Source organism: Sphaerodactylus townsendi, linkage group LG03, assembly GCF_021028975.2.
Source record: "Sphaerodactylus townsendi isolate TG3544 linkage group LG03, MPM_Stown_v2.3, whole genome shotgun sequence".
In the NCBI taxonomy this organism is placed as follows: domain Eukaryota; kingdom Metazoa; phylum Chordata; class Lepidosauria; order Squamata; family Sphaerodactylidae; genus Sphaerodactylus; species Sphaerodactylus townsendi.
Window position 1 is genome coordinate 54923937 of NC_059427.1, and position 23270 is coordinate 54947206.

Here is a 23270-nt window from a genome sequence, read left to right on the forward strand (position 1 = left end):
CTCCTTCCTATTCACCAGCCAATGTACATTTATTTATTGTTCTCAGCTTTCCCTCTGTCTCTGCCCCAGGCAACATCTCCCTCAGGAAAGTCTGACTAAATTGCAAGGTCTTGGCTAAGTCAGGCTTGTTGTTGTCTTCAAAACCTGCAAGAGGGGTCTGACTTTCTCCTGCATCTCCTTCCTGTCATTTCCCCTTTCCATCCTCATGGCAGCCTCTATATGCTCCTCTTTCCAGGCTTCCCAGTCACCCCAAACCCTACCCTTTATCTACCCCCCATCTTTAGTTATGGTTATTTATTTACTTCATTTTATAACCCACTTTTACTTTGTTTATATCCAATGCAAAGATCAAAAGCATCTTACATCATTCTTCTGTCCTCCATTGTGTCCTTACAACAATGCTGTTAGGTAAGATAGGCTGAGAATGTATCCCTGGGTGGCACAGAGGCAGCAAGAATGGCCAGAGGAGGCAGCACCTGCTGGGCAAAAGACAGCAGCTGCTTCAAGATAGGTGGGACACCTCCCAAGTGAGGTGGGGAACCTCCCAAAAGATAGTAGCAGCCTAATGGGCCCAGCAGGAATGGGTGCCATCATGTGCAAGACAGTTTCTCTACCACTAGGTAGCAACTGAGCTCAACAGCAAGGGCAGCAGGTTTGCCAGTCCAGAGTATTAGCTGGGAGTGTGGGGAACAGCCAGGGTTTCTGGCTAGCCCTGTGCCACTCCAGCTGGGGTGGACAAGGCAAGGAAGAGATTAACAAGGCTCAATGAGGGGAAAAGCAGTGCTGGACTTGGTCAGCATGCTTAGAGCCCCAGGGATGAAAAGCAAGATGCTAAGAGAGACAAGGAAAGGCAGGCTGAGAGGGTGCAGAGACAGGATGGAGAGGCACCTAAAGCAGAAGCTGGGGGTGGCATTTTGCACCTGCCACATGAGTAATTGGCAGGTGCAGGGCACATGTCCCCACATGTCCTCATGGCAGCTACGCCACTGTTCTGGAGCCTTCCAGATGTCTTTGGCCCCCTGAATTTTGTCTCCCACCCACCCCACCTCAGCATTCAGGAGTCATGAAAGTCACCTGGTAGTTGCTACTAGGCCTGGGTCCTCCTTGAAAGGCCAAAACAGTCCCAGAATGGGCCCTGCCTCTTCCCTCTGGTTTTTACAGATGGAAAACAAGGCTTGAAGGCAGTGGTGGGATTCAAATAATTTAACAACCAATTCCGGCTGTGGGATTCAAATAATTTAACAACTGGTTGTTTACAAGCACCATTTTAACAACCGATTCTGCCTGCTGAATCCCACCACTGCTTGAAGGCTATCAGTACTTGTGATTTTATATCAACCACCACAGTGGTATCTGGGATCTTCTTCTTGAAGGTATAGGGGCTGCTTCTATTAAGTTGGGGTGGGGTTTAAACATTTATGTATAAAGTTGCAAGTTTTTTTTATCTAGCATATATCCTCATCTTCTCTTGATTTAAGTTACTAGGACTATTTCTTAGTAATTACAGGAAACAAGTAAGGAATTACACTGTTAGACCTGGGTTAGATTCAATAAAAAGACAGACTAGAATATAACTGATGTGTGGATGGGGCCAGCTTTCATATCCGTATGGACTTGCCCAACTGCTTCAACAGCATGAATGAGCTAAAGAGATAAACTGGAACTTAAAGATAGCCATCGGGAAATATTCCATGGAAGTACCAATTATTTTCTTTTCTGATAGTGCTGTTTCTGGTGCTGTTACAGTTAGCTGATAAGTATAAATACCTGCTTGTATGATAGGTATGAGCAGTGTAACTTCGGAAAGATATTTATGAAAACTGCAGGGATTACTTCTTTGACAAGGGATTTCAATTTTCTAGTGTGCTTGTTTCCAGAAGAAACTATTGCTACCTTCCCTGGGTACTATTTCTAATGATACTGTTCATATGAATAGGCCCTTTATCAGCCAGTTCTAACCATGTCCAAACTGGCTTTTAGAGTGTCTTGTTGAAAATGAATTCTCCAAATCCTCTTCAAATCCTCTACCAAAATGTAAAGATTAATGATAGAAAGATATAGTAGGCTTAATAGGATATATACATAATCTGCATAATGTGAGCTAATCTGTAGGTTGCAAATGAAGATAAAGTAATCCTTATGCATGATAAGGGAGGTTTTGCAAATCTCTTTCTCGAGCAGTTTCTCCAGCAGACTTCTTTTACCTGTCTTCCATGCACTTTCAGGCAGAACTGGAAAAAACAGACCTGTCCACAAATCATCCATTTCTTTGTAACGGTTGAAGTGTGATAAAAGAAGAGAATATATATTTTTGTGCATATGTTTCCCAGGTGGATAGTTTTGGTTATCTAATATTTTTATTTGCAGGCAGGGTTCCAGGTATGAGATGAGCCTAGGGGCACATTTATTTGACTTAGAGCTGTAACTGAATCTCTAGCATGCATTTGTGTGATTACAAAAAACTGAGATCAGCAATGCAATTCAAAATGAAACTGAGTTATATATTTAGTCAGTGATGCTCATATACTAAGCCTATTTCAGATGATCATTTAGGGTTAAAAACTCTTGTATATATTGTCTTCCATCTGCTTTTTTCCCCAGGACAATTGGCTATTGGTGTCTAGTCACCATTTAGATGCATTCTGTAAAAAGAGGAAAAGAGAATAGCTAGCTGATTCATAAAATGAGGTGATACATTTTCTTGAAGTGATGGATTTGATGGGAGGGCACAACCTCCTTCAATTTCTTATTTCCTCCATCTTTACACCTGCCTTGTCACTGTCCCTATCCAAGAGCAAAAAAGTAATGTATCTCATTCCTATGCTTCTCCAAACCTCTCTAAATACACTTAGACAAATAACACATAGGAAACCCATTTCTTCCTGCAACTTGTTTTCCACTGTAATGTGATGACCTTTGTGAAGACTGTATCCTTCATGCATAGGATCATCCCAGTCAGATTTGAAAGAAATGGGAGAGTCCAAGGTTTATAGGCAATTAAAACAAAAAAAATCATGAATGTAGACACTATAACATCTAGAAAACTACCTCTTTTACAATTTCCATGACTTGTAAGGAAACTTCTGTAGCTCTAAGGATGTTTTCACATAGCAGGACCAGGCAGTCATTTGGATTTCCCAAATCCAGCAGTTAGTCAGACAGTTTGTGTTACAGAATAGGTACTAGGACTGCATTTAGAACCTGTGGGGAACACGGGGCGTGGGGGGGGGGAGGTATTTGCTTGTGTCTCCAGAAGGATAGCCAGTAAAGCAGAGAATGAGGATGTCCTAAATTAGTACTAGTAACACAACATACTATATGTGTATGCTGGCATCACAGACAGATAAAAAGACCTGCCAGTAAACAGAAGGGAATGCAAAAAACCTCACACTTACTTTAAAAGATCCCCCCACCAAAAAAACCCAAAGTTACTGAAAGAACCTGAAAGCGCTCCACCTAAACAAAAATAGAACTAGTTTTGGTGAAGACGAAACCTAGGGAAGCCAACTGTTACTCATATTGGCCAAGGAAGCAATCCTCAAGTTTCTGAGCCAGCAATGTTTGGTGGAAATGTTGTGAAAATAAAGACTTGTCAATAAAATTCTCCTACAATACCTATTTGTCTTTTATGACTGGAAAACTTCAGTGTACATTTCATGCTTCCTGGCACTCCTACCTCTAACTAGGTTTGCCAACCTCGGGGTAAATCTTGGAGGTTTCCCAGAATTAAAACTGAGGTCCAGACTCCAAAGATAGGTTCCTGTGGAGAAGGTAGCTGCTTTGGAGGATGGACTGTATGGTATTATAGTTTGTTGATGTCCTCTCTGTATTCTGTTTCCCTAGACACCACCCCCAAATCTCTAAGAATTGCCCAACTCAAGAGTTAGCAACTCTAAACTGCACTGTACTCACATTCACCAGGTTCATTCATTTTGTGGGTTTTTGACTAACAATTAGGGGATTTTAGTGCTGGGGTGGGCATTCATTTTTAAACTAATGAAAGGGCAGTCTGAAAGAGCCCTCTGCCATGACTAATGCTGATGTGTCAAGGGAAATTTGGTAGAACAACTTCTCTGCAGATGCAAAAGGAAAGGGTTGATTTTGCCTACTTTCCTCTTATCACTGAAGCCCTTGTACCACATGGCATTATGCTCATATTTTCTGCTGGGTGGGGGAAAATACAAATTAGAGACCATCTGCCTCCATAAGTTCCTTTGCACTGACGGGTCATAAGGTCTATCTGTCTACCTACTAGTTTAAAACTGGTTTACTAAAGAATTCCAGTAACATGCTGCTTGCGTAATAGTCATTGCCAGTGTTTTTGTAAAAGACAAAGGGGAAGAGGGGGAAGTTCATTGTATTCCTTTTTAATTTCTTCCTTTATTTTTCACTTTTATGTATCATTTTGAATTATACAGTTTTTTTCATGTCTTCAATCAGTTTTTGTGGCAAGGGGATGAATGCTAAAGAACATTTTATGCTATAAAAATCTAATACTCTCTTAGAGATGGGTTAAAGAACGAAATAGACTGTCAAGCCATGCGAAATGTTTTCACACCAGCCTGTCCTGATGGTCTGCCTAATCATTTCTGTGGGAGAGTAAAATTCAATGAGATGTGCAAAGCAAGGTCTCAGAGAGTTTACAATATAATGAAGCAATTTCATAGTAACAAAGGCAACTAGAACTGATTGTCAAAGAATTCCCATGCATAACATCAGATATTAATAGTTGCAAGTGCTTAGAGAATACAGGATGAGGTAACTATCATAAAGATAGCTTAATCTCAGAGGGAAAGATGTTCTTAAGTTATCAAACCATGGCTAGCTTCATATATCATATAAAACTATACTTTTAAGAAACAGTAAATGCACTATTATTATTTGGCACTGTCATTGTCTCTTGTAAGGATGTGTGTTCAATTTACCTGAGCTAAATATCTATCTAAAATTCCTTATTGTGATTTTAAAAAAATATATTTGTATCTCCAGATGGTATCTGGGGTACTGGCAAATGGGTCCCATAACATCCCAGACATATTTGGGATTAACCAGGAGTTTTGGAAGCCAGTGTTGGAAGGCTCCTAGGATTGTTATCTGTGTCTTCTTGGGCTTGGTATAAGCTAACCAGGTTGATTTCTCTTAGATTATGTTCTTTTAAATGGTTTTCGTTGACTGCCTTGTGTCAGGGTTTTTTTTTACAGTGGATTCTTGGGTTTGACATTGCTAGACAGTTATGTTTACATTGTTGGATTCTCTTATTTTACATTTTCTAGGCTTTGAACAGTGTTTCTGTTTTGTTTAGCTTGGGTGATTCTTGTACTGTGATGTAGATTCTCAGATTTTAGATATTTAAACTTTTTTTTCCCTATAGGAATCAGTGGAGGATGGCTGGGGGCCTTTGTTCAGGGGACCATAGAATTAGACTCTGGGTCTAATACACATGGCATTTGGTAGTTATTTAAAGGACCATAAGGTCTGCTGCCATTTTGGTTCCAGCAGCTTTTAAAACAGCTCCTCTAGACTTTCAGAAATGTTCCCAAAGAAAATAATGGAGCTAAAAAAAATTGGAATTCCCGGGGAGGGAGTAACAGTGGCAAATACAGAATCAGTGCTTGGAACCCATCATGTCCACACCCCACCCTGAGGCACTGGAGGGGAACTGGAGGGACACATGGCATGAGAGCCCCCACGTGGGCATCAGTGGTAGATCACAGGTGACCTCACCAAGCTTCAGGATAGCTGTGTTGCCAGGTGTGTCCATGCAGCAATGCCTTCATCATGTCAGCCTGCAGCAGAGCTGGGGGGATCCACATCGGGCTGCTGATGGGGTGACAACATGCAATGACTCCAAGATATCTCTCAGCAGCACCTCCTAAAGTTCTGGCCACTTTCCCAGATCCCCATACTGTGCACCCATTCCTTCTGCAAGGTTCTAGCTCTGCTGCCATCTGATGATGTTGAGTCCATCATCTCCAAGCCCTTACCGTGCAGCCCTTGACTGCACTCCACTTCATTGGGGTCAGGGTTTTCAAGAGCTTGATGAGGTCCTCTGCAGTCCTAGGGGAACATAAGGATGGATGTCAAAATCGCATAAACACACTCCAGGCACCTGCAGTCTCACCTGCTGCCCAGGATCACAGCTGGATCCCTCACCTCTCCTAGTAACAATTGTTTATTTGTACTTCAAAATCAAAATCCAAAACATACACAAAGACAAAAAAATCACCAAATTATAGCATACTTATTTAATGGAGAATTCCTGTTTCTTCCATACAGAGTATTATATCCTAAACCTTCAACTTTCAGCACTTGGTCATTAAGGATCGAAATGAAATTAAATCTTTTGTGTCATCATTTAAAAAGTCTCACTTTTCTCTATCAAATCTTATTTTAAAAGTCCTTAACCTTCAAAACCAGTAGTTCTCAACCCCCCCCCCCCCACCTCGCCCCAACTAGGCTTGGTCTAAATACCTGGAGATATTCTGCTCAGTAACTTGACTTTGCATCTGCTCATCGCTATAGGTGGCATCACAGTCCTCATCACAGCCTTGGGACTGGACAGGGTGCACTCCCATTTAGCCAAAGGAATCATTCCTCATCTTCATGAAGGACATATCCATCTGAATGGCATGACCAGGGCAGAGGTCTCTCTACCACCATTTGCCAGAAGCCTCACAAGCACCTATAACAGGGGCACTGGTCCATGCCCATGATGATGCTTGTCCATTACCGACCCATACAGGTGGACCTTTTCCACATCAGTCCAGGTTGGCTGGCAGTGAAGGTTGATTCTGTCAGATATTCCTCCAGTCATGATACCCACACAGAAGGGAATGCAGAAGCAGGACAGAACCCCATGAGAAAGCCTAGCTCCCCTGGCTACAACCCATTCTCATTTTTCACAGTGATGGCCACTTGTCCATAAGACACCACTAGTTGTGCAGGAGACCCTGATGCAGCAGACAGGTGTAGGTGGGGGCTGGGGCCTTGGACTGGTTTCAGCCAATTCCTGAGTCAACTTGTGGTCACTGCCTGCATCGTCCAGGGCAGATGTTCCTTCTGCCTGTAGGTCTGCAGCAGATGTACCTCACATAGTGCCCACTGCTGCCCCTGGCATATCAGTGACAGGCAGCACATGCATTTGCTTTTGACCCCTTACATGTTGGTGGCATCCAACAAACTTGAAAACTTGTAGTGTGAGCAAATCAGCCCCCAGCACCTGCCTGGACTATCTACCCCTCTACAAGACAGCCATCCGAGACCTATGCAAGGAGCTCTTCCCAGCTTTCCAAGACCAGGTCCCTGTCTCATGTGCCATTCCTATCCTGCTGAAGATCCTTCTTTCACTGGTTTGTGGCCCTTGATTCTTTCCAGGTTATGGCAGCAGGAATACTAGAGGTCTCACAGTCCTCCATGAGCAGTTGCCTCCACAGTTTCCTGGATTTTTGCTAGCTAACCTAACTTCCCCACTGATAAGACAATGTGCAGTGCCAGAGAGGGGCATTCACCAGGGTGAAATCAAAACAGTGATGCCATCTGAAAGTTGTTGATATGATCAAAAGGGATGAAGTCGACTGCAGAGCTTCAGCTGCTGAATTGGCCACTGTAAACATTTGTGAGACAAAAACACTTTGGAACTCTGCACCAGAAACCATAGGCTTCCCAGTGGGCACCTCAGAGATTGGTATTTTACCAAAATCGGTGACTAGCCCTTGGAGGTGGGTCTAGTGGCACTGTGCCACTGACCCAACCCCCTCTGGCACTATAGTCTCATTGTGGAGTTCACCATCAGCTCCATGGTGCTGCAACTATCACCATGGCTATCAATCCCCCTGGGCAGCCTCCCAGTCGTCTATGCCAGCAACAGACAATCATGACTACAGGGGCAACATCTTATCCACTAATCCTCTTGTTCCAAGACCATTAGGGGACCAGGTTGGCTGCCATTTGCCCATGGGGCTAGTTTCCCCACGTCCTGAGATATCACACCTCTTAGTGAGTGGGCATTGGGATGGGGGAGGCTGAAGTTCACATGAGCATCTGTTTCCTGTTTCTTGTGATGGAGACCTCATGGCCTCCAGGTCCACGAGAGTAGCTGACCCCAGTATAGGGAAGGTATATGGCAGGGGTAGGCAACCTGCGGCTCTCCAGATGTTCAGGAACTACAATTCCCATCAGCCCCTACCAGCATGGCCAATTGGCCATGCTGACAGAGGCTGATGGGGATTGTAGTTCCTGAACATCTGGAGAGCCGCAGGTTCCCTACCCCTGGTATATGGGCATATGAGGATTTCAAGTAGTGTTCCCAGCTTACCTTATGTTGCACTTATGCCCTATTAGGTCCTGGCTGTTCCAGCTGCTGAAATTTTAAAGCTGCTTAAGTGATAGGGCTCAACTACAGACTGCATGAATTTTACCTTTCTAGGTGGGTATTTGCACCTTCTAGGTGCAAAGTGATAGCCCCATAGTGCCAACTCAGAGCCCTTCGGGAATGGGGCGGTATGTATAAACAAACAAACAAACAAACAAACAAACAAACAAACAAACAAACAAACAAACAAACAAACAAACAAACAAACAAACAAACAAACAAACAAACAAACAAACCAAACAAACAAAACAAACAAATAAAGTACTTTCTGTGTGTTCCTCTGTGCTCTACATCACTATGGCCCTTTTCTGTGGGTTAAGCTAAACAGTAGCCTAGGGACGGGCAAAACGCTGGTCCCTAGGGGAGCTGTTCCCCGCTGATGCTGTTCTCGGCCCCCCCCCAGCTGACACGTAAGATGCCATTTTCCAACCATGCTCCACGAATGCAGGTTGTTGAAAAGGGCTGCTTTCCTACATTGGCAGTGCTGTGCCAACCGCGACCGCAGGGAGAAGGAGCCACCCTTTCTTGCCCTCACGCCTCCCACTCACTCTGCCACTCCAGTGTTGTTCTGAGAGGAGTGCAGAAAGGGGAGGGTTGGAGGGCAGCAGAGAGGGTGGGTCCCTGCAGCCCCTCCAGGAGCAGCACGCTGGAGAGACAGGTGAGGGTGGGGAGGGCAACCGAGAGGCGGCTCCACCCTCCGGCTAGGGAGCGAGCAGTCCCCACACCAATACCGCATAAATTATGCCGGTGGAGAAGCGCCGCCGCCGCCATGCTGAAAGGGCCTAAGAGTGCTGTATTGCTTGCTCTAATTCTCCATGGCAGTTAGCTGTCATACTGCACCCCATGCTGCACATCCTACCTTGCGACACCTGGCCTTGGGGTTTAAATGACCTGGGGGCCATCATAAGTTGCTAGGGATGGGGCATGACTGGAAGAGGCCAGCCACTTAGTCAGCATCCTAAGGTGGTTTGGGGTATATGAGTCAGCTTGCGCTGACGGAGGTCCTGGATAAACTCTCTGGGCCACACCATCAATTATGCCAGTGCAAATTTGTGCCAGTGAAAGGGGGCATTCCGGTGGCCAAACCCCTTAGAGAATGGAGTACCTTTGCCCCAACCCCCTCCCCAGCGAATGCCCCTTTTACAGCGATGCAGGGCCGAGCACTGGAGATATGCCACACATGACTGCACCACAGCAGCACTGGCATGCAGAAGTGGCACAGCTGCACTGTGGCTCTGCTGGCATAAGTGCACCTTGTGCTAGCACGATGTCTCTTTGCACTGGCATAGGGATAACTTCACTCCCTTTCAGAGGGAGGCTTTCAGGATTGTGCTGTAAACCATTCCTGAAAGGAATACTTTTTGCCACTGTCCTCAATCAGTGCAGATATTGGGGGAAATATATAAAAAGAGGGGAGGAAGGAAGGAGGGAAGAGGTAGATAATCCCCCCATGTTCTCCCGGGGTTCTGCTCCATCAACATTTGTATATTTGTATGGAAGGTCTTATTATTCAATTCAGAGAACTGGGGAGGGACTGAACCTTAAATCAGATTTACCTGGGAAATCTGCTCATCCCTAATTTATGAAATGAGACTCATTCTAAGTTAAACATTGTAAATTTTGTTCTTCATGTTTTGTGCGTACCATGGCTTGCCATTCGCCTGCTGAGGGTGGGAGATCTCATGCTCATAATGGGCCTGACAGAGTGCCAGCACTCCCAACCCACTGGAGGGAGGAAGAATTTAAAAAAGACTTGGAAGTGCTGTCAGGTCCTTCCTGAAACTGTCACACCTCTCTAGAAACTGCTGGACACCCCAGGATAAAACCTCTTGAGTTTCTGCCAGTTCCTACAGAGGCATGACATCACTTCTGGGTTTTCTTGGAAGTGACTCCCCCAAATCTCTGCCACACCCAGTCTTGGCCTGCCAACCCTAGCATGTATAGACAGTTAATGTTTATGTTGATTCTGTGATGAATGCCAGACTTAATAAAACACTTGGAAAGTCTAGGCAAGTCCAGTAATGCTCAAGATCCTCGGGGATCCTCTGCAATATTTGGGGTGGTTCTGTTAGAGAATTGACTGCTTTTCAGCCATGGATATAGTAATGTATGCATAAATAGACATAGATATTTATTGAACAGGAGTTTGGGTTAGGTCTATTGAAAATAGGTGAGCATTTTTATGTGTTAAGGTTCAGTATTCCTTTGAAAATGCAGGCTGGTTGTAAAATCTTATCAAGAGCAACTGGCAAACTGTTCATGACTCTTCTACCTTTACAAAGTATGTTATGGAAGGCAGATAATCTCCTTGGTTTTTTGGCCATTGGGGCCAAGTTGACTCTTTATTAATTTAATAATATTTGTATAATACAAGAGGAAACCAGCCAACTCAGAGTGTAAAGTTGTTCTCATTTTTGGTATGAGTGTATATTTTGTGTTTTTAATGTAAATGCTGAAAAAAGACTTAGCAGGGTCAAAAAAAGGCTATTAAAAAGTTGTCTACCTTTGAAATAAAAATGTTCATTTGGCCTAAAACAGGAGTCTACTTAACCTCTTGTGGGACCTCTCAGATGGAAGCCTCATGGACTACAATTCCCATCAGCCCCTGCCAGCATAGCCAATTGGCCATGCTGGCAGGGTCTGATGGGATTTGTAGTTCATGAACATCTGGAGAGCCGCAGGTTGCAGACCCCCGGGCCAAAAGAATAGCATGCAGTGTATTGTTTCTGATGCATCCATTTGAGTCACTTCCTCTTAAAAGCCGGCAATAATGTGTATTTTGCGTGCTTCGGTCTGAGACACAATTTATAGACCTATAAAAGGGAATAAGGAAGGTGGTGCAGATGGCTGATTACAGGTTTTTGCCTTGTTGCTTGATGAGTAACAAGTAGTTTTAATAGTTTTGCTGTCATAGATTGCATAAAATTAGATCTGATAAGGAGACAGAAGAATACAAACTCAAGAGTAAAAATAAAAGGCTTTGTAGGAGGAAAGGATGTAAAAAATGATAAGATTCTTAATTATAACTCTGGACTCCTCCAGGCTTTGCTCTGCATGTTATTACAGTGGTCATATAAGCTGCGACAAAGACAACGTAGGATAACAATCAGCCATATTACACCACAGATCAGTTTCAAGAACTTATTTGTCACAGCCTTCAGAAACAAAAACTACGTATTGGTCTATTGCACATAAGAATCAATTTCTATTGCTTCCAGTTTTAAAATAGTCCCTCGCCTGGAATTTTGACTAAACTCAAAACATTTGATTGGGAAGGCACAATGTTCCCTCTTGTTCCCCCCCCCCCCCAAAAGTGGAAGATAGTGATGTTAAACTGATGATTTTGTACAGAATTAGCTTTTTATCTTTGTCTCTGTTTATTACAATGGCATATTTGTACGGAAGCTCATGTAAACTCAGCCATAGTGTATTCTATAGAGATGCTTACAGAATTTTCTCCTTCTAACTTTATCCCAATTTTGAACATCCTAGTGGCTTGGCCTGCCAAGCTGGGGATCCTCTATGCTGGGGATCATTAGAAAAGGAATTGATAATAAAACTGCAAAGATTGTCATGCCCTTATATAAAGCAGTGGTGCGACTGCACTTGGAGTACTGTGTCCAGTTCTGGTCGCCGCATCTCAAAAAGGATATTGAGGAGATAGAAAAAGTGCAGAGAAGGGCAACAAGGATGATTGAGGGACTGGAGCACCTTCCCTATGAGGAGAGGCTGGGCTGCAGCGCTTTGGGACTCTTTAGTTTGGAGAGGAGGCTGGCTGAGGGGATATGGATTGAAGTCTACAAAATTATGCATGGGGGGTAGAAGAGGTAATGTTGACAGAGAGAAATCGTTTCTCTCTTTCTCCTGGCAATACTAGGAACCAGGGGAGGCATTCTATTGAAAATGCTGGGGGGGAAGAATAAACTAGGGACTAATAAAAGGGAAACACTTCTTCACGCAACGTGTGATTGGTGTTTGGAATATGCTGCCACAGGAGGTGGTGATGGCCACTAACCTGGATAGCTTTAAAAGGGGCTTGGACAGATTTATGGAGGAGAAGTTGATTTATGGCTACCAATCTTGATCCTCCTTGATCTGAGATTGCAAATGCCTTAACAGACCAGGTGCTCGGGGAGCAACAGCCTCAGAAGGCCATTGCGTTCTCACATCCTGGCTAATGTGAGGCTCTGTCCCAAAGGCACCTGGTGGGCCACTGCGAGTAGCAGAGAGCTGGACTAGATGGACTTTGGTCTGATCCAGCTGGCTTGTTCTTATGTTCTTAGTGATATGATCTCATTTGCAGTTAACAGTGCTTTTATGATTCTTCATTCTTCTACTTTTGATTTCTTGGCTTTTTTTTAGACAACTAATCTTTTTTAGACTCCAATCTTACAACAATTATACTGGCTTCCAATCTGCTCCTGAGCTCAATTCAAGGGGTTGGTTTTGACCTTTAAAGCCCTATGTGGCTTGGAACCAGAGCATCTCAAACATTGTCCTCTCACATACATCCTTGCCCAGGAACTGAGATCACAGGGAGAGGTCCCCTTGACTGTTAAAGATGCTCATCTGGTCAGTCCATGAGAGAGGCTCTTTTCAGTGGCAGCCCCAAGATTATGGAACAATTTCCCCAGGGTTAGTCTTGATCTTTAGGAGGCAGCTGAAGACAGTTTTATTATTGATGGTGTAGTTAGTTCTTCTGCCTACTGGCAGCTTTCAAATTAAACTTGTGCTTTTATGTATTATTTTATTATTATCTACACTGTAAACCACCTTAGTTCCTGTAGGAAGATAGAAAAGTGACTAACAAATGTTTTAAATAAGTAACAGATTTCTTTTTTATTTTCTCCATCATAGTTATAATTGGTAGAGCTATAGTATGTTCTTTTTTGCTTTTTTAAATATAAATTTGCAAGCCAGAAACTATCCATTGCTTCAACACTGGAAATATACTTCAACCATTTCTTTGAATATGGCTTTAATTGGAAAATGTTAATTTCAGTTTAGGCCTTTGTTTTACATCCTAAATATAATATAGTGTTGTATAGTTCTCTTATGATTTTGGAAGTTAAATGTACAGGTTTCTAACGTGCTTTAGATTTTTGTAACTAAGATTTTTGTAACTAACTCTCAGTTCCATCATAATAATGTTTAATATGTTGAAAAGAACTGGAAGCAAACTATTCTTTAGGGGGCCATTACAGATTGTTTCTTCCTTGTGTAGGAGTCTTTTGTATATCTGCACCTTGGAAGGATTGTCTAACCAAGTGATTTTTAAATTTTCAAGATGGATAAATGCTGCCTTCTCCATGAAATACTGCTTATTTTTGGCTAAGTTCCTTAGAATTTGGCAAGAGCATTGAGGTGCCTAATTAAAGTTGAAAATTTAACATAGAGGTTCAGATTTCTGTAAATATCAGATGCAAGACATAGAAGCAGCTAGAAATCCAGAGAAAACTAATGTTGTCCAAGTATGTATAAGTTCTATTCTTGTTGCACCTCATAGTATAACAGCTAGATTTTCCTCTACACTGTTCCATGTGGACAAGATCTATACACCGGAGAGGAGTGGATGGTTCCTGCAAAACATTTCTACTTGATTCCAGGTGGCATTCATCCATAGCTTAAAGTCCTTGAACTCTAGAAGGTGAATCAGTGTAGAACATAAGGCCTTCAAATATGCATACAGTATAAAATGTATTCATTGAGAAGAATGCGAAGTATTTCTGTTTAGTTTTAAATCACAGAAAGAAAAAAAACTAAGACATGTTCTTGGTCCTGGTGCCATCCTACTCCACAGTAATGTGATGAATAGTGCTGAGACCCTTTCTTTCCAGGATCTGGAAAGAAAGGGAAATTTCTGTATGTATGCCTTTTCCTTCAGTTCTCATGTTATTTGAAAATGGTGACTGTTTGGACTTAGAACATACCACAGTGCAATGGTGGTCACCTGGGAGTGGTATATTAAACACTTGCCTGGGGAATAGGAATTTAAGCCTGTAGTGCAAAATCTAACTGTGCTTATTTCCACCCCTTGTATTCCTATTTTATGGTAAGGGCTAAAGCCCCCCCCCCCACTTCAGATGTTCAGTTTCTATATATATGGGGGAGCTCTGGAAGATCTAATGAACTTATACATTTAAGTATCTGCCCAAATCAGCATGTTGGCAGGCATAGGTCTTGGGGAGGGGGTATTCTCTAGTAAGTGGTACTTACACTGAAATTATCAGCCCAATCCAGAGGGCTCCTGCACCACCATGCTGCCTCCAGAGGGTGTCCAGGTGGTACAGGGAGACAACAAAAACCAGGAAATCCCCAGCTACTTGAAAGCCCTCTACAGGCCAAAACACTCGAAAGCTGGAAACCAACTGAAGTCAGTTCCACTCCCAGGAAGGTTGCTAGCTCGCCACCAGCTGTGCCAGTGGCCAGGTTTAGGCTGGCACAACTTTGCAGGGTGCAGGCTGTTCTGTTTTTCCTAGCCTGCCCACCTTCCTGTTTGCCATCCCCACTGGTATAAGTGACACTTATGCCAGCAAGAGGGGCTAATGTACTGGTGTGGCCCTGCACTGGCTCAAACAGCTGATTTGCTCCCCTCCCCCCACCAGGATTGGGCTATATACCAACTAAGTGATCTTGGAATCCAATAGTTTCAGGAATTTGTTCAAGTGTTAGCCAAGTAACCATAACAATGTAATGTGGCAAATTTGAAAATGCACAGCATCTATTTTATCTGAACTATTGATTTATTTGGCTGTATCTTTTTTGTGTTTATATTCATCTGTCTCTTTAAACTTTTACAGCTCTTATCCTCATTTATTTAGTTTTGGCTTTTGAATACCTGTCCTCTCTCTTGATTCAGTTTCCATCTTTCATAAATCTGTGATTCAATTTCTGTCTTTAAATGTATAGCAGATTTGTTAAATTCATAGCTTTTATAGGACATTGAAGCTCAGAAATATGACCTTTTGTTACGATAGTGTGTGCATAGTATGCAAATTGAAATACATTGAAATGTTACTGTTTCCTCAGATATCACTGCTTTTTGAGACTGAGGGTTTCAGAAAAGGAAATTGATGTGGAAATTATATGGAAAACTTTTAATTTTTTGTTCATAGAGCTGCCTCTCCAAACTATGCTTTATTGTGTTTCATAGTTATAGTCCTCTTTTCGTAAATATTTCTGTTTTATTTTTTGAAGCATGTAACTGTTAAGCTCTCATCTTACACTTTGAAATTCTCCAGTGAAAACCAAACATTCCTAACACTATTACCTCATCCATACCCAATTCTCTGATTGTTTAACAAATGGCTACACAGGGTATCCTATAAAAGGTGAAGCTATTGTACTTTCAGGTGGTCTGCCTGAACAGCATTTGCATCATGACAGTTTTCATTTCTATTAAAACAACATATTGCTTTTCAAATTGAGAAGCAACATAGGGGAGCACTCTAAATTATAACTAATCAGGCTGGATAGGCAAACAACATGCTCAGCATAAATATTAAGCCTTAACTGTAAAATGGCATCATGTTAATGAGAACAGTTCCTCACAATGAAATCAAACTTGGAGCCAGTTCCCCCAAGGATCATGACTTTATTTTGTTTTGTTTACTTCATTCATAGTTCACCTTTCTTACTGGTAGTTTCAAAAAATAACCATATTGATTTGCAATGGAGCAGCTGGGTTTGAGTCCAGTAGCACCTGTCAAAAGGAGCATTTATCTGAACTATTTGAAAGCTTATACCCAAAAATTCTTGTTGGTCTCTATGGTGCTACTGGATTCAAATCTAGCCTTCTTGCTGATATTCAAGGAGTATTACACAGTTAATACAATAAAACAGTATGATATATACAAACAATGCAAACCCCCATCTTCAATTACAAAAATATAGACTAAGCTGGAAAAGTATATTATGTATACAGTAAAGTGGTAGCAGTAGTGGAAAATGTCATCAAGTTGCAGCAGACACAATATGTGGGGTTTTCAAGGCAACAGATATTCAGAGGTGGTTTGCCATTGCCTGTCTGCATAGTAACACAGGAGCTCCTGTGTGGCTCCCCATCCAAATACTACCCAGCACAAAACTTGCTTAGCTTTCTGACAAGACTGGTCCATCCAGATCATGCAATAAAATCATGCAATAAAATAGGATAACAAAATACATTTGGAGAACAATTAAGCAAAACGTTATACAGTGCATGACTATTTAGAATTTCACAGGCAGTAAGTACAACCCTATTTATAAAATGCCCCCCAGAGCAACTCTATTCTATGCATTCTGTGGAATGATAGAATGATGGGAGCCTTCTGGACTTCATCAGGCTGGCCATTCCACCAGATAGCGCCCATAGACCGGACATTTATTTTCTGTCTTGGCTATTGTAGCCATCAGCCTGAATCCTCTTCTTCTCATGTTGAAGTAGTTGCTCCATCATATCATACGCAGCTGCTAGTAGTGTGGAAGAAATAACTGATATGGCTTGCACTTGGTTGCTGCCTCTTAAGTGCCACATTGGTAGCTGAGAGGGACAAGTTCTCAGAGGTGTGGCCATCATTGTTCTGGCAGTTGGTGCAATATTTGTATCCAATTCCAGTTGTCACCTCGTGGACCTATTGTGACTGATCAAGTCTAAGCAACCCCAGTGGCAACATATAGTACTTGCTTGGGCTGCAAAAAATACCTTGAACTGTCTCTGCACACATAATATTTGTAATATATCATGTCTTCTTACATAACCCACTGAACCACAATATTGCATTGCTCTGAACTTACTTTAGTTACAGTCAATGATAGTATAAAACTATATTTCACGTGCTTGCTAAATTCAATTATATGACTATGGGTCATGATCAGCATGTCTCAATGTATGTATTTGTCAGAGATATTGCAGCACAAGAAGAAAAGGGAAGATTTTATTTTTCTAACCTCTTTTCTACCCTTTGTTATTCTTGTCATTGTATCAAAATAATTTTGAACCACATCTGAGTTGGAAAACTCAGTTGATGGGAGATCTTGAGGTACTGGCTAGCTTCCTTAAAATCATTGCATAGATTAGATCCAAATTAACCTTTGTGCAAGTTGAAGACAATGTGCAGTTTCCTCTGAGCTGCATTCTGCAAAATTTCCAAGTATACCCTGATCCTCAGGAACAGTTTTCATGTGGTATACAGTACACAGAAGACACAGGAAAGACACAGTAGGGCACAGGAAAGATTTGTTCAGCAAATAAAGTACCAACCCATTGGGTTGTGTCCTGCAGTTTCTAATTGCAAGAATCGGGGATCTTTCCTGTATTCTCTTCCCTCGGCAATTGATTCCTGGGGTTATCAGGCCCATGTGGTCTAGTAGTACTGGGCTGGGTTGCATATGGGAAGGGAACAAAATCACTGCCTCCTCCATTTTATATCAGTGCAGCTCTGAAATCAACATTTCCAAGATTAAAAGGAGCTAGTAGGAGGTGAGTATTGGGAAAAGACGGTGACCATCAGCATGCCCTGTAGGAATTAGGACTTTTACTCTGATGTTACCATAGACTGAGACTTCTCACGTAATTGCCATCTATTTTTATCTGATAATGGTACATGGCTGACTGTTCTACAAAGCTATGCTATATATGATAAATTTCTCTGCAAGTACTTGTATACTGAAGATTCACAAAAAAAGGCCTTCCTATACAAACAGTAAATATATAAAGGTACAGAGGGAATATAGGAATATTCACCAATTTCGAGAGCATATTGATGATCAACTGATGCGTTTGTAACTAAATATTTTCTTACTGTAGTAAAGAACATAAAGAACTAGAAGAAACTGAAACATTTCCAGTGATCATATAGGCATTAACAAATATCCTTTTCCTTTGCCAAAAAAGGATTAGTGTGTAGATCTCATCTGGAATTTGCACATGACTATTATTATATAGATAAAAAGAAGGGCATTCCTCAAAATCATGAGAAAGTCAAATAAATTATTATCTAAGAGGCAAAGCATGTAGAAATACTTTCCTGTGATTACTTGCTCAAATTTTATGGCAGTAGTTTACCAAATAAAGACAAATAATTGATTGAATAATGAACATGTCTCTGCGGTACATATGCCTTTTTTATTTTCATGTTGTGATACATTAATAATATGTTAATTCTTTGTTAGTGGTTAGCTTTTTATCAATATTCAGCATGAATTTGTTTTTAAAAATGCATTAGGTGAAAGTTTACCAACATAATATTTCTTCAACTCAGTGAAAATATTAGCTCTGAATTACATTCTTTCATTTAATTAATATTTGAAAGAACCAGTGAATTTTATTAATATGTTCATCAGTTAGAAATTAAAGCTAGAAGCCTTAACCCGAGGCAGATGGGCAAATAGAAAAGTTGGAGTAACAGTATAACCCTAACTGTGAGAAGATTTCATACACTTCAATAACAAAATGGGAAAAAATGCCCTAAGATTAGTAATACTTTGGAATCTAGCAGTTGTCTGAAACCATACAAACCAAACAGCCTCATGACAAATCTGGGTAAAGTTAAAAAGTATATATTTTTTCTCAAAAAATTACAATATGTATTCCATTTATATTGTAGGAAGGTGCTGCCATAGTCTTACAATGGCTGGAAATTGTAGTTTGAACAGTTTAAAGAACTGAGATAACCAAGGAACTTTTCATTGTTCAGTTTGCTGATTTTTGATTGCAAACAGGATCTCTTCAGTATTAGTAATTATTCATAAGTTAATTATTGAGACTATATTTATAGATATGCATGGCAATTTCTTCCACTAGTATTAACTGGAATGTGCATACAATTCTTAGACATATGAAAGATCAAAACAAGAAGGTGGCCAACCTGAAGCACAATCAACAAATAGAAAAGAAGAAGAATGCTCAGTTGCTAGAAGAAGTTCGTAGGCGTGAAGACAATATGACAGATAATTCTCAGCATTTACAGGTTAGTTGCTTTACTGTTTCTCTTTTAAAATTAGCATGAAAATATTTCTTTCTTCATTCTGTTGTATATCCAAATAAAGAAATTCAGTGAAGTCCTAAGTCACTGATAGTAAACCATTGATGCACAGAATACCTTTTTTTGTAACTGTAACAAATGTATACATTAAAGAGAAGTACAGGTAAACAGAATACTAGCTGACACACTAATAAGCAAAGAGTGGTTTGGGAAACCCTTTTTCATTGTGACCACTGTTAAGATACAATAAAATTTGTTTTGCACAAAATTCATGAATGTAAGCAAGTCAGCAGTAGCATGAGATATTAATGTCTAGGGGTTTTTCTACCGGGGGGGGGGGGGCGGGCAGTGGTCCAGAGAAACTCTAAAAGAGTTTTTTTTAATGAAACAACCCCCCCAACCCAATGCTATGGGTTAGCAGGGGGAGGAGAACCAAAAATCTCCTTTGTAAATCCTCCACAGACCTTCCACATGCTTCTAATCTGTCTACTTCATCCACCACTGCACTGCTCCCACCGTTGCCACCATGGCAGCCGCTGCTACTTCCACCACCACAACCTCAGTCAAATTGAGAGGGGAATGGGGGGGGGTGTCATATGGTTGGGCAACCAGAACAGTGGAAAGGGGGAGGTCCAGGGAGGCACAGTAGCAGAGGGGGTGAGTGAGTAAGTTAAATCCCTCCCCACATCTATTGTGGACGCAATACTGCGTGTGTGTGGGGGGGGGGGAGGGAAGAACTTGGATCCTTTGCTACCAACTGCTGTACATCCCCAATCCTCTGCACATATCTATACCACTGCTTTGGGAAGTGGGTGATGAGGAATGGGAATCTTCTGAGTCCCCCAACATCCTTTCTCCACCACCAAGCTGCTGCCAAACAACTGATACCCACCACCACTACTTGGGTGACCTGAAAAGTCGAGAAGGAGATGGCTGGATGGAGAGGAACCAGGCAATTGAGCCAACCATCTCTTGTGAGTGTCACAGGGACGCGGATAGAGAGAGAGAAAGACTGACAAAGGGAGAGGGAGAAAGAGAGAGAGACAGGAGAGTTGGAGGAGAACGATCAAAGAAGAATGACAGAAAATGGATGGGAGAGAAAGATACAGAGAGAAACAAATATGTTCCCTACATTCAAATTCCTTGTGAGTCCCCAATTGTTGTATTTCAATAAAATATTGGCTGTTTTGTGTGTGTAGTAAAATTTTACTATAGTATAGTAAAGTTTTAGGTTGTAAATTAATGCTGGTATTCTGTATTGTATTTTATTCATATTTCCATATGGGTTTTTTTCCCCAATAAGACCTGGCATTATTATTATATATAAATGCAGAAGAAATTAAGGAATGCAAAGCTGAATGAGGGGAGGGGTCTGAAACATCCTAGCAGGCAGCATATTGGCAGAAAACAGGGGACATACCCTTTTCTCCTCAGGCTGATCACTTTCAGTAGGTAGTGATACAATCGAGCAATACTTGTATAATGTGAGGCTGTTTGTCTTCTGTATCATCGTTTTCCTATCTTTATTTTCTCAGTAAGAGGATCTGTGTTAAATGAATGAATCCTTTATTTTCACCTGTTGTATTAATTTCATTTACTCTACTTCATAATGGAAACATGGTACAATAGGATGACCAGGTGCAACAGAAATGCAGGACTTCTATACAGGTGTTTCATGAAAGAATTTTGCTTGGGCAGCTTATTGTAGAAGAGTAAGAAAATCTGCCAAATGTTATATTTAAAGGATTTTATTGAGTAGCACTGTTTTTGAGCTTAATCCGCTCTTAACAAAGTTACGTGGTTGAAAAGTTATTCTAAGAGTCTCAGTTCTGTATTTTGTTGTAAATTAATATTGTTTCTTTTTCTTGTTTCCTGGTATACGTTAACAGTTCTTTCTCTTCATTCTGTCATCTTTTTAAAGTATGTGAATACAAAGGGCAGAAAGGAAAGATACTGTAGAACAGAATAGAATAGGTAGTCTAAATCAAATAGTGTAAGCATTTGCTACGTCTAAGAGCACTATGTTCTTCTGATAGCAACTCTGGTAATCTATAGCCCTAAATCAACCCAGTGACCCTAATCCTGACCTGGTAGAACTTTCTGTGTAGTGAGACTCATATCCTGCAGGGACTTGGCTTAGTTCCACAGGGCCTGTAAGACAGAGGCCTACAGTTGAGGACAGTGACAGTACTCCATAATAGCTGCCCCCCTCTCTCCTCCCTTTCTCACTCTTTTTCCTTTTTCTTTCCTTTCTGGCCCGTAACTCCTTCCTCTTGGAGCTGTTGAGACTGTGTGCTGGGTGGCTTACCATCATCATCATACCTTGATCATCATCATATATATGAATTATTATTATTGTAAGCCACCCTGAGCATTGCTTCCTGGGAAAGGGTGAGGTATAAATCAGATTTATAAAAATGGGGTTGGAAGTGATTTATGCTGGATATCATGAGTTCATTAATGTGGGTTTTTACATAATTTTAACAGCAAGGATGGACAGAAATTCAGTGCACAAGTGGTGCCCTTTGTAGATCCCATGATCTTGTCAACATCCATCATGGCAACTGGGTCAAAATGGTCCACATACAACCCGGCTCAAGAATTAGGCATTTCTTCTTCTAACCTTTATTATGGGATGCATAGTTCTCCCCCTGCCAACCCCCACATCATCGAATGACCTAATACAATCACTCATGACCTCAGGAAGAATCAATCTCACCTAGTGTGCAGATGCAGAAGTTCATGCAAGACAAAGAAATGAAACTACCTTCACAGCTACTGGGTAGGTACAAAGCTTTTTGAGAACCATTCAAAGTGCTTAATGGACAGGTGAACAGATGGGACATTCAGCCCGTGGATCATCAAAGACCTGTCAAACCACTCTGTTTGAGTATTTAATGTATTTGCTGCAAAATTCACAGCCTGCAAAATTCACAGATCCCATGCACATTTTTATTACTAAAACACTGCTACAGAAGTCCCAGATTCAGTTCTGGGCCAATTGCATGAGGGAAGAGATTGTTAACTTTTCTTGTGCTATTTTCCTCACCTCAGATATCCTCCTGAAACAGCTGTTTGCACTATTGACTGAAAAGATTTGAACCCTCTGTTTGTGTTCCACCCCCAACAATGTAAATGCCCTGACCTGGATAGGCTAGGCCAGGGGTAGGGAACCTGCGGCTCTCCAGATGTTCAGGAACTACAATTGGCCATGCTGAAAGGGGCTGATGGGAATTGTAGTTCCTGAACATCTGGAGAGCCGCAGGTTCCCTACCCCTGGGCTAGGCTAACCCAATCTCGTCAGATCTCAGAAGCTAAGCAGGGTTGGCCCTGGTCAGTATTTTGATGGGAAACCACTAAAGAAAACTAGGGTCACAAGGCAGAGGCAGGCAATGGCAAACCACAATTGAATATCACTTGTGTTGAACGTTGACTGCAGCTTGATAACAAAACAAAAACAAAGTAAAAACAAAGTTCTGCATTTGAATTCAGGAAAACAGCATGAAGAAAAGGGCTTACCCCCTCCCTTTGCCTATGCCACAGCTTCAGTTCAACTTGGGGGCCTTGGCAGCTGCTATCTAACTATCAACAAGCATGCTGGGGATCAGGTCAACAATCTTTCAACTTCATCTTCTTTGACCCTCTGTCTGTAAAGGTGCAGCAGGTGCAAACTTTCATCTGGAGACTGCTTCAATATCCTCCTTTGAGTTGTGGAATGAATTGTGGAATGGATAAGTTTATATATATCATTGTTATACCCTTGATTTAGGATTTCAGCCTGAATTGTAATATTAAAAATATGTGGCAGTTTCAGATGAATTTTTCATTACTTTGTAGTCTTTCACAAATACTTCTTGGGAAAACAATCTGAGTTTGAAAACAAATGGGCAAAAGTAGTAATTTTTGGCTAGGTTTTGTGATCGCTTTCTCCCCTT

At 41.5% G+C, this 23270-nt stretch overlaps 1 protein-coding gene across 10 annotated transcripts in view; it reads left to right on the forward strand.

Moving 5' to 3' along the window:
- Positions 1-23270, forward strand: part of ERC2 (ELKS/RAB6-interacting/CAST family member 2) — a 660221-nt gene that overhangs the window by 287542 nt on the left and 349409 nt on the right. For all 10 annotated transcript variants that reach the window (XM_048488070.1, XM_048488069.1, XM_048488071.1 and 7 more), the window contains one exon: positions 19185-19320. In XM_048488070.1, coding sequence (XP_048344027.1) covers positions 19185-19320 — 136 coding nt within the window. The remainder of the gene's footprint in view (positions 1-19184; positions 19321-23270) is intronic.